This window comes from Ictalurus punctatus, chromosome 7 (assembly GCF_001660625.3).
Source record: "Ictalurus punctatus breed USDA103 chromosome 7, Coco_2.0, whole genome shotgun sequence".
In the NCBI taxonomy this organism is placed as follows: Eukaryota; Metazoa; Chordata; class Actinopteri; order Siluriformes; family Ictaluridae; genus Ictalurus; species Ictalurus punctatus.
The window spans coordinates 22,969,507-22,982,336 of record NC_030422.2 but is presented as its reverse complement, the minus strand read 5'-3'; the positions used below and the strand labels follow the sequence as shown (position 1 = coordinate 22,982,336).

The 12,830-nt window shown below is 37.4% G+C and overlaps 1 protein-coding gene across 1 annotated transcript in view; it reads right to left on the bottom strand.

Annotated features, from left to right (window-relative positions):
- Positions 1-2,702: 2,702 nt before the first annotated feature.
- Positions 2,703-12,830, bottom strand: part of fgf11a (fibroblast growth factor 11a) — a 78,893-nt gene continuing 68,765 nt past the window's right edge. The window contains exons 4-5 of the mRNA XM_017471146.3: positions 6,458-6,656; positions 2,703-5,578 (exon numbers count right to left, since the gene is read on the bottom strand). Coding sequence (XP_017326635.1) covers positions 5,442-5,578; positions 6,458-6,656 — 336 coding nt within the window. The 3' untranslated portion in view covers positions 2,703-5,441. The remainder of the gene's footprint in view (positions 5,579-6,457; positions 6,657-12,830) is intronic.

Genomic DNA, 12,830 nt, shown 5'->3' with positions numbered 1-12,830 from the left:
ATACATTACTTAATGTGGTGATTACAAACAAATTTATTAAACAACATAAAAGGCACAAAAGCACATAGACTTTTACCCACATCAAGAAATCTCGATTCTTAATGTCCCCAACCCTACATGCACTTCACCCACTTCTTCTACTCCTGATAAAACAGTGTTTCATGTCCAGTATTTGCATATCGGAACCTGATTGGCTCATATATTTTATGACACAACACTCGTCTTTCACACGTCTTTAACACTAACTCGGAAAAACTAATTTCACACTTTGACCAGTCTGCTCACTCAAATGAATTACTCTGAGAGGGTTTAATCATAAAATCCACCTTGTATAATGTTTAGAGTGGCTTTAAATTCATCACCATTCTAGAATGATGATACATTGTGACAGATTTTCACGTAAAAAAATCACTTTAAAATCTGGGAACAATGGAGACACTTGTGTGTACTCCTCCACATCCACATAACCGCAACCGAACATCAAGGAGTGGGAAAGAGTAAAGTTTCTGGAAGGGGAAAACAGGAGAGTATAATAATTACTTTAGCGCCTGAGAGGAGAGCCACTGCTCAGAGGGAATCACCGTTTAGTTGGACCGTGTGAGGAAGGCGGGATTTTCTTTCTTTTTTTTTTTTTTTTGTCTTTTCTGCTGCATTGCAGATGCAGGGCTTGGGCTACACCTCAAACCGACACACACACACACACACACATACCCCTTCACAATAAGCAACACTCCTCCACCAAGCATCACTCAGATTGGGCATGTTTCCTCTGAATACACTTCATTTAATCTGCTTGGCAGAGCCTGTCTATCCAGGATACAGTGTATAGATTTGTCTTTTGAAACTCTACATGCCTCATTTATCTCTCTCTTTAACTTTCCTCTCTTTCACACACACACTCATATGGACACACACATATAAAACATACCAGGAATCAACTGTGTTATACACACCCTATTAATACACTCATTTCTTACTGACATAGAAACAGAAGGAAAACAGTAGAGGGAAGACATGGAACACATGCGCGTGAACGCACACGCACACACACGCACACACACACACACACACACACACACACACACATTAATAATTCTTTGATGCAATGTCTGAGTTATGAAGGAATTCCAATAAATCAGAAATACACAGAATTCTCATAAAGCAGAGAAGAGTTTAGATATTGCAAAGAATTCAATCACCACACATCACAACCTCATAAATAAATAAGCAAGAAAACATTTCCTTCCACATGGATATGTTTTTTGGATAAGCATCACTGCAAAGTAACTTTCAGGAACTAACACTAACTCACGATAAATGATAATACACATCTTTGAAGCAAAATACTGAATAAAAAATATTTTAAAATGTAAAATCTACAAATAAGAAGAAGCTGGGTAGCACTACATTGCTGCATATATTGCCTAAATTATCTCACTCTACATTTTAGGTAGATTTCATATACACAGCTGTCTCAATGTGATCAATGTAAGCCTGAACCTGAAACAGTGCAAATAGCAATAAGTATATTAGTCCTAAGATTTGTTCAGCAGGTAGTGGAGTAGTACAGATGGCACAGCATCATTTTATCATAATCTGATCTGTTAAATGATCTGAAAGCCATATTGATCTTTTTTTTGTCCCCAGGAGAATTTGAAGGAAGAGATTAAAATTGGAGTATTGGGTGTTATTTGAAAGTTTTAGATCAATATATAGGTTTAGATTCAAGTCATCACACTTTTGTTGATGACGCTGAAGTCATAAATTGGCTGAAAGAAATTGCGAGTTGTGTAGTTATTCTTTTTTTTTTTGTTTGTTAGTTTTTTTTGTTTGTTTTAGAATTTATTTCCAAAAAAGTCTGTTGTTTTAAGTTATTACTTCACAAAGCATCACATTGTATACAAACAATAACTTATATTTAATTGTTAATGTTAAATTTAATGAAATGAAAATGAAAGCTGTAATATTTTCTCACTTTTGTTAACAATGAATACTTAATTCTTGCATTTTAATTTATACTTTTGACAAACTTGTAAACTGAAAACCAAGTCAATCACAGAGCTGAGGATCTGAAAGTTAAGAGTTTTGTTTAATGGTCCAAAGGTGGCTCTTTGACAGTTCTTGGGTTTGACCACACAGCCTTTTAGTCACCAGTTGGGAATCTTTGCTTCTACTGCCCTTTGAAATATGTTAACATTACATTCACTGTGTTTGTTATTTTGCCTGGCTTTCACAGTATTTACAGTTTACCAGTAAAAAAGATCTTATTAATGAACTTTGTCTCCATCTACAGTACCAAGAATGATCTCTCAGATTTGTTCAATTTACATTTGCTTCCTTCTAGTGTGTTGTTCTGTACTGACCTGTGTACTTTGATTTTAACTTTAAATTGGGTATGCCAACTTCACTTTAAGTAGATCGATTACAACAGACTGTCACAACAGACTCCAGTCCACACATTACATGGCTCTCACTCACCTATTTACTAATCACACCTGTCTTTCATTTATGTTCACTATCTCTGAATATACCATTTTGTTTACTGATTTTCTTTTGCGAGGTTTCCTTTTTTTAATTTTTTTTTTCCCACATATTTTTTAAAAAAAACTTTGTTCCAGTTTGCCCTGTAGTCTTGTTTTGGGTAATGATTTCTAGCTTCTAATTTCTGACCATAAATGTGACTGTAAATTTGTAAAATTTTACTCACAACCGCATCCCCTTCCCACTCAGTTTGTGACACAATTAAACTGATATAAATATAAATTAACAACAATTATACAAAATATACCGCCATCAGCACCAATTCAACTCTGAATTCAATTCCACATAACTATTTAGCTATGACTTGAATTTGGCAGTTAGTGTATCAAATGAAAGCACTCAGTGTATCAAATAAAGTGATAATTGGTGTAGGCTTTTGCTGTATGCATATTCTAACACAAAACCTTTTTAATGTTTGTCTATACAAGTTACTTCAACAGTAGCCAGGCATAGGAACAAAATGAAGAACTTCACAATATACAACAAGTTCTCCCCTCTCTTTTAACCACCACTTCAGATGTTTTGTCCTCAGGCTTATCTTGCTAGAAGAAAGCTGAGAAAATCATGTAAAACATGCAGACATACAGTTAAAATGATCTCATGAATAAAAGTGGCTTTCAATAGCAATCATTTAGCAGCTAGCTAGTTTATCTGATACTTTCTCCAGAGTAAAACATGCTAAGAAATACAGCTCCTTGTTTAATATTAAGTAATCTAAACCATTCTGAAATTCTCCCACAGCGTTAATATTTGTAGCATAATTAGTATAGATGAATCTCAGCTAGTTACATAGCCTAAAAACATCTGTAAATCTCCTCTGTAACTGGCTATGGTAGAAACCAGCCTTGGTCTTTAAATGGTCTGATTTGTGAAAGCGTATGCAAATCTCAAGCTCTGCCTTCGGCACATGAGACAATGTGGCATGAGGGAGTATAAGAGACTAAAAGAACAATTTAGCAGCGTAATTGAAGTCATTAATTAGACCAGGCCACTAGGTCTTAATCAGGTTTAACCTCCAAGGCGTCTTCCTTTTTTCCTTCAGTTATGAAAACATCCACGTACTTTTTTCTGTCCCTACTCATCTTTTATTCATTATTAGGAAATTGTTTTGGCCTATTGTTTGGATTATGAAGAGAATATGTGACAAACCACAGCTATTTGGAGAATAGCTTAACTTTATGGATGAAATTAGCCCTTCAGAGTGTACAGAGGGTCCCCCCCGTACTATAATGTTGTATTGTAAGGCATTTAGAGCTAAAAATAAATTCATGGTTACAAATTCTAAAGCAAGTTTGTATTTGTTGTTTCAGTGTTATTCAATTTTAGAGTTAACCAGTTTTTCAGTGCGATAAATAAACGCCAGTGATTCCTAAGACTGATGAAGCAGTCTGTTAACTGTTATCTGTTATCTTTCCATCACTATACCTCCCTAATGCAGTTAGAGAAGATTATTGCATTGATCTAAACAGCAACATTGCTATTCTCTCTTCATCTCTACAATCAGCACGTAACCTCAGTGTGCTCTATTTGCCTTCCATGTTGCACACTATTTCAGGGTGCTGGATCCTGACTTATTGTTATTTCAGTTGCTCCAGAACTCTATCACCAAGTTCAATCAGAAGTTCTCTCTAATTAGGAAAGACCTTTCTGATTAGGGACTGACTTTCATGGGCAGGGGGAGTGGATAATTTTTATGGTTTAAAAGCCCTGTAAGGTAGCATACACAAAATTATTAGAGACATTATTATTAGAGCTGAAATATGACACTGTTACTTGGAAAAAATCTGAATCAAATGAACATGATACTGCTGAGAATGTTATATAATACTGGAAGACGAAAGACAATTTATGCTTGGTTTTCCAATAATTGCCTTTGGTCAAATGTGGTCAAACATTGATTACAAGACCATGGACTTGAAGAAAGCACCAAACTGATTGCTTAGCAAATTAAACAGCCTTAAACAGCTTTTGAGAAAAGAAAAGAAAAGAAAAGAAAAGACAAGATGAAATGGAAGAGGAATAAGGAGAGCAGCAGGAATATTACTCCCAGGGCATCCTGACAAAAACCAATCAAAGCAAAAGAAAGTGATAATGTACTTCAGTTTCCACAGTTACGAGTCACCTCTCACACATACACACACTTTCATCAGTTTTGGGGCTATTGTATATGGGCAGAGAAAGCTTTTTAGCTCCTTGGGGTGGAAATCTTTACAGCATTATCATACAGAAAGGGGAGAATGTATTACTCCTGTGTGTGTGTGTGTGTGTGTGTGTGTTCTTTTTCTTTTTTCTTTTTAAATCAAATTTTATTCTTTATATATATATGTGTGTGTGGGTGTGTTTGTGTGTGAGCCTCACACAGGCATGCAAGTGTTTTAATGGTACCCTGGAGTACATGGTGGGTTTTTCCTGTGCTGTGGAGTGGAAAATTGACTCTATGTCACAAACTAATCAAACAGCCTAGAAGGCAAGGAGGAGATTACACTCGGCTTAGAGATACAGGAGAAAGACTGCACAGGATGCGCACAACAACACAAACAGATGGTTCCAAAACAATACAGCCAAATGTCAGGATCTTCCAGTGTCATATGACAGTGTTTGAAACTGACATTGGTCAGACAAAAGGCAAAAAAAAAAAAAATGTGCTGAATGGTATCACAGCTCATTTCTCTCTTAAAACATACACCCCGAATGACTCAGGGTTCTTATTGCTCAAAAAATTCCCAGGTTCAAACAGGAAGGCGGTAACAGAAGAAGAGGAGTCCATCAGGCAGGGTTCATTGAGCTCCTGAATCATGGGTAATGGCATCAATAATATGACTGCATTGACTGTTTTTATCATTCCCATGCCATTTCCCTTTGTATATTGGCATATGCTCCAGTCTTATATCCTCCGGTCGCTAGGAGGCGCTAGTTTTAGGAGGCAAAGGGTCATTCTTGTCATCGTTGTTAACAGGAGAGTCTGAAGTTTTGGCTGTTTTCCATGGTGGACTCTGCTCACCGATGTCATGCAACGAAGGCTCCCTGTACATTGCCACTACAGACACAGAGAGACAGAGAGGTTAGAACATACAGTATACTCTCTCATAAGCCCAATTTCTTTTTAATATATTTACCAATAGGAATAGGCGTGTTCCATGGGTTGCCTGTGATAATATTTCTATTGATAAAAATAAATGGCAGCAAAGCCATTTCATGTCATGGTTAAGAGTAGTTACTATTATATCATAGTTCAAATGTAATGAGCATAATTTTCATAAAGCACAATAGTAAAATCATTAGTTTAGCGTTTATCACAGTTACCATGAAGTAGTAGAGTAAAACTCATGGAAATGGTAATTGTAGACATAGTTCAGAACATTTCACTACTTATTTCATTAAACACTTCCAAATACTTTTACAGGAAGAAGTTTATTGAATGACACGGCAAACTGCCATCCACTTTTACTGTTTCAAACAAAACTCTCAGAGAATTTTTAAAGAAAATCTTCAGTTCATTGATAATACAGTATATTTCTCCAAAAAGCTCACTATGTCACAATAATCAAACGGTTCTAGTTTTTTGGAAACCAGTGTACAGAACTATATGTTCATGGAAGAGCAGAGAGCCAATCAGATTGCAACCTTCCAGATTCTGAAGCTAGTAGGCAGAAAAGTGAACAAAAGATATCAGTGCATGTGGGGCCAAGACCAATGTAAGTTTTGCATCAAAGATCTAGAAGGTTTGCATGAAATTGAAAACATCCAAATACATACATTGTATGTATTTGTATGTACAACATGCTTGTACATGCAAATATGTACAAGCATACTGTATAATCCTTAATAAAATCATAGCAAAACATAGAGACTTTTTTTTTTTTTTTTTTTTAAATAAAGGCTATACAGTTTAATACTAGTAAACATTTTAGCACACCTTCAATGAGTTTTGGCAGGAAGTGGGCGGCTCCTTTTGTCTTTTTGACACGATTGCCCTTCATGACCTGCCCATCACGGTTGATGCCAATGTACCAGGCTCGCCCAGACTGCGTCTGCCTGTATAGGATGGACGAGTATGTCACGTAGTAGTTTTCAAACACGCACTCTTTGAACTTACACTCTGGCGTGAAGTGTTCCTGTAAGACAAAAAATACCCACCCACCCACACGCACACACACACACACACACACACACACACACACACACACACACACACACAAACCAATTGATTACCAATTGGCTCTTTGCAGAATCACTTCTGCATTCTTCTTAATATTGCTTCTGCATTTCTGGTTATTTCAACGCACTCGTAATGGCAGTATTTTACATTTGCTGACTGCAAGAGCACCTGAACATGAATGTCAATGATTTTCATCAGATCTGTAAAAATAATTGAAATCCCCTTCTAGTAAGCTGTGAATGTCTTGTCATACATAAACAAATACAAGGGTGAGAAATATCTATTTAATATATAACTGATATAAATACCTACTATACTAAATATAGGAATAACAGTTAGAGAATCCTGAAGGACAAGCTGCTGTCTCACTGTGCTGAATGTAAATGCCGCTGGAAATGTGACAGCACTTGAATGCAAGAGCACTGATGTAGTCACATATGCTCACACATCATGTATATGGGGAAAGAAAAAAGGCAGCTGACTTTGTTGTCCTTTTTTTAAAGAAGTAAACAGAAATGATGGAATGGAACAAGATGCTGAGAAAGCAAGGTAGGCCTGAAACTTGTCGACCTGTTGCTCATAAAATTCGGTATGAGCGGAGAGAATTGCAATAGTGGGAGGAGACTGTAACTTACACTTACACGATTGTGTTGTGGAGTGATTTGGATAATTACGCAAGCAAAGAATGTTTTTGTGGTTTTGTGGTGCCATTTTTGTGTTTATAGGGCATACTGTACTTTTGTAAGACTCGGGTTTCTGAGAAAAATGTTTATTGTGATTTTGAACACATATTGTGAAGTTTAACACACCGGAAATGTGAACTTGACTCCTCCAGTCCTTCCATGGCATGTACAAGTGTGTACAATAAGATGTGATGTGATCATTATTGTCAGTTTTGCCTCGTCTTGCATCACAGCATTTTCTATACATAAACACAGAAGCATATAGACATGTGTGAGACTCACTCTCATGCTCTCTCTCTCTCCACTACTCTTTCTACATGAAGTATTGCATTCCAGCACAGTCACTCAGATGGTTTTGGTCCAGCAGCACTGCACAGGACTAATTGTCCCTCTATGGCCACAAAGTACACTGAACACCTTCAATCTGTAAATCCCTGTGGGAGATCGGAGCCTGTCAGTAAGCAAAGACTAACATCTCACTCTCCTCATCCTTCTTCCTCCCTCTTAGCATGCTCGCCTCTCTCTCTTTCCTTCTTATTCTCTTCATCCATCCTTCACTTTTTTCTCCCTCTCTTGCATGCACTCCCTCCATCCTCCAACCCCCTGCTGTCATTTTGTAACCTTGTCAGGGAACAAACCAATTTCCAAGATTGATTGTGATCCTTGGTGTGACTGGTGAGCTGAGAAGCTGAATAAGGAGTTCTCTTCTTCTTCTTCTTCTTCTTCTTCTTCTTCTTCTTCTTCTTCTTCTCGCTTTCTGTTTCAATTGTTTGGAACATGTGCACTGTCAGCTGGGGGAGTAATATGTTATTCAATTGATATGAGCACGTTTGACTTATTAAATCACACAATCATCATTTCTTTTCATTTAAAATATTGGTGAGAACTGTTCTTCAAAGCAAAAGATGCAAATGATGCTTCATTTACTAGAATTACACCCCCCCCCCCCCCCCCCCACACACACACACTCTTCATAATTTGCTTACATTATAAGTAAATTAGATATACATATCTGTGTACTTAACAGATTTATATATTCTCTACATGAATCCACTTTGGTCAAAGTGCACATTTCAGACACTTATCTGTCCATCAATTAAATCTTGTCCTTGGTGTACAACACTTCTGGAAGCAAACATTAAGGGCTTGCGTCCAAGCCTTCTCCCAGCTTTAATTTAGTAATTAAAGAATTACAATAACTGAAGTAAACTGATGGCCCACAGAGGACAGGCAAAGAATGGGCAAGAGAGAGACAGACAGAGAGAGAGAGCGAGCGAGAGAGCGAGAGAGAGTGTGTGTATGTGTGTGTGAGAGAGAGAGAGAGAGAGAGAGAGAGAGGGAAAGAAAGGAGAGAGAGTGTGATAAAAAGTAGAGATAGATAGATAGTTGGATAGATAGATAGATAGATAGATAGATTTTTAAAACCCTCTTTTTGAAAACCAGACTGAAACCCATCCATACCACTTATCCTACACAGAGTCACAGAGAGCCTGGAGCCTATCGCAGGGAACTTGTGGCACAATGCAGGGGGACGCCCTAGACAGGGTGCCAAACCATCACAGGACATAATCACACACACATGCACACACTACAGACAATATGGAAATGCCAGTCAGCCTACAACACATTCCTTTGAGTACCCAGAGGAAACCCCCAAAGCACAGGGAGAACATGCAAACTCTGCACACACAGGGCAGAGGTGGGATTTGAGCACCTAACCACAAAGGTGCGAGGCAAACATGCTATCCACTAAGCCACCATGCCCCAATAGACTGAAACATTTACATCATATATTTTGACAATAGATAAACGACCATAAGGAAAACCAAAACCACAAACATTAGAAAAGGGAGGAAGGAACAAAAATAATACTAAAAATAAATAGAAATAGAAATTAAAATTGAATACCTTCTTCATTAACACACAGTGTGTGTGTGTGTGTGTGTGTGTGTGTGTGTGTGTGTGTGTGTGTGTGTGTGTGTGTTTGTGTGTGTGAGAGAGAGAGAGAGAGAGAGAGAGAGAGAAAGAGAATGAATAAATGTGTGAGTGTGTTGTGTGTGTGTAGAATGTACCATTGACGTGCGGTCAGGGGAGGCATCATGTGTCATCATGAAATGTAAAAACAAAAAACTGATAAAAATAAATAAATAAATATTTGTCCACTGATCTGTGATAGAAATGTAATCATTGTATGATTCCAATCATTCCAATGATTTTTATAGTCAATATCGCTGAATTTGTGTATTTTCCTGTTCAAATACGGAGGAAAGACACGAAGGGAGGCAGTGATGAGCTGAGCCTCTTCTCGGATTGCGCAATCCCTCGGATCGAGCTGCTCATTTTTTTTTTTTGCTCAACTTGAGCACGTGCAATTGATCTCTCTGTATGTCACCAATGTAATGTTTGTACACACTTTTGTTATATGTCCTCACATTCCATAATCTAGGTCATGTATTAGTCTTGCAGATCTGACATAACGTTGCTGACATAAAGCAGGAGGGGAGGCAGGCAGTACCCCTGCCTCACTGCATGGGGCATGTGTGAGCATACGGGCTTGTTCTGCTATTGTTCTTCTTCACGTATTACAAACAAATGGCATTGTGAATAATATGCTAGCTAAAAAAGCCAAGTAGAGAAAGACAAGTGCACCGCATCAGTCCGTTTATTTTAATGTTTTGCCCTGACTCAAAAATGGAAGATTATATATAAGCTAAAACATTTCTCAAAACTGGACTTTCAATGAAAACTGGAAGTGATAAATAATGGAAGACGATGCCGGAGCTAAAAGATTTGCTTTAAACAACGGGACAGAAGATAACACGCTCTTTTCAAACGGAGTGGTACACCCGGAAAGACTGGCTGTGTGGTTGTGCACCGAGAAACTGCTTTTTCTGCTTTCCCTGCCTTTTGTTCTCAATGATTGACAACGTCTGGACTACAACGGGATTTTGTTACTTGAAAAATATACCAAGAAGTCTCCGCAGACATGAAAGTTCAACTACTCACATTACGAACAGCGGAGACTAAATATTAGCATCCACAATGCTAAAGTAAAGGAAAACCTCATTAAAAGACCTCATTAAAGGAAAACCTCTTTTAAAAGACCTCATTAAATCAACTTGCTTCCTAGCCAAACAGCAATTAGCATTTCGTGCTAACGATGAGAGTACGACCTCTTCTAATCGTGGCAGCTATGTAGAACTATTACATGCTTTTGCTGAGAAAGATGATAGGTTAGCTAGACATTTAGAGACATTCACTGTGTTTTCTGGCTTATCAAACAGAATTCAGAACGATTTAATTGAAGCAATAAGTGATGTGATTAGAAATAATATAAAAAAGGAGATTAATGCAGCCCAATTTGCTGCTGTAGAAGTAGACGAGACAACAGATGTCACAAACAAAGCCCAGATCTGTCATTTTGCGTTATGTGGCTAAAAGTGAGGTGGCCTGTGAAGTGAGGGAGGCGTTTTTGGGATTTGATGATATGAGTAAGACAGACGAGTAAAGGTAAGACCATGCATACACTGCTGTGCAGTCCACAACAAAAATAAAAGACCAGCCCTTTTTTAATAATAAATAAAAATATACATAAAACAAGGTAAGAAAAAAGTAAGTTATTTTAAAGAATAAAACTACATTTGTCTTTTTGTTGTGGACTGTATATACTTTCATTTGTATTGAATGAGTATGACTTGTGGAATTGTAATGGTAAATTAAGAACACATGGAGGGTGCAGAGCAAATGCGCTGTCTGTGAGCCGCTATAAATTTAACGTTTTTCTTTGGCCAAATATGTACCTTACCTATGTGTGTGTAAAGAATGCTGATATGGGATATGAAACATAACCAGTAGTCAATGTGCAAGCAGCCAGTTGAATGGTGAATTTATGCGACTCTGTTGAACTCAAATTTTTGTAAATCTGACTTTGAAAGAGTCAATGCCTCCCCAGCCACGAACCTGACACAATGTCACTGGAATGTACAGTACTTTAACATCACACAAGATGGTCTTCTCTATTAGGCAGTAATTAGGAGCCTCTGAATAAGTGCCAGAGTTCCTGATCTCCCTCTTCCTTTCTCATTAAACACTAAAGGGTCCAGCATGGCCTGTTAAAGCCCAAGCTCCCCTCAGAGACCATCAGTAACAAAGATCCTCTCCACAATGTGTATGCAAGTATGATGGAACAGGAAGATTATATAAACAAGAAAACAAGAAAAGGAGAGAGAGAGACAGAGAGAGAGAGAGAGAGAGAGAGAGAGAGAGAGAGAGAGAGAGATCTTCATCAGTTCTCAGAGGGGTACCAAGCAAACACACCAAGCTCAGTAGGAGTAAAAAGGAGGAATGCTTCAATACAATGCAGCATGACAGCAAAATCTGCATCCTTCTACTTATTTCATTTATTTGTTCCTTTTGGACCCCATCCCACGCTTTGATTTGGTTCATTCGTCATCCTGTTTCTGCCCCTGGTGTCCCGCTGTTATCGTTTCTCTCTATCACTGTCTCGCTTTCTACATCTACATCCACAGGGGAGGCTGTGCGACATCAGTAGCGCTTTATAATATAATACGTTATAAAATAATAAGACTCTAAGCTAATAGGTGTAATTGGGATGATATGGGGTTCTCAAAGTTGATATCAGTGACATGTTTATACTTGTTTCTGTTCTAAGGGCTTAGGTTTCAGTATTCACGGTCAGTTTTGCCATTAAAATGATATCAAAGTATCTTCTGATGCCAAGATACCAGATACAATAAATACTGGAAAATTAATACATTTTGATGTAGTGATTAAATAATTTATTGTAGCTTGTGAATAGCTGTCTAGTGTGGTTTATCACATTAAATAGTTCAATGGATTTGGCAAAGATTGTGTTAGAATTGATTTATGTTTCTTTCAAATGATCGTACTTGAGCTAAGTTCTGCTCACAGTTCACATAAACCAAAAGTGAAAAACTACCATGTGCTCATGCTTATCTATCTAACAGTACTGTGGAAAAGTTTTAGGCACATGCAAAGAAATGCTGTAGACCAAAGGTGCCTTCAAAATAGTGAAAGTAAATGTTTCTACATTTAAGAGCAGTAAACAGTAATAAATGAAACAAAGTCAATATTTGGTGTGGCAAAAAAATTACATAAAAAATAGTAGTCTCAGGTAGAATGAGTGTAGTTTTATAAGGAAATGAGCTGTAAGTTTTATTGAGCATCTTGCAGACCCAGTCACGGTTCTTCTGGAGACTTTCACTGTCGTACTCGCTTCTTATTTTTGCAGCAAAACCCAGCAGCCTTCATTATGTTTTTTTTTTTTTTTTTAAATCTGAAAAGTGTCTCTTACGTAATATGCTGCTTTCTTTACTAACATACAAACATTTTTCTGTAACATTTAATTTTGTTCTGGAAAACTAATGTTTGGAATTCTAAAATGTTTTTGTACTGACTCGATAATG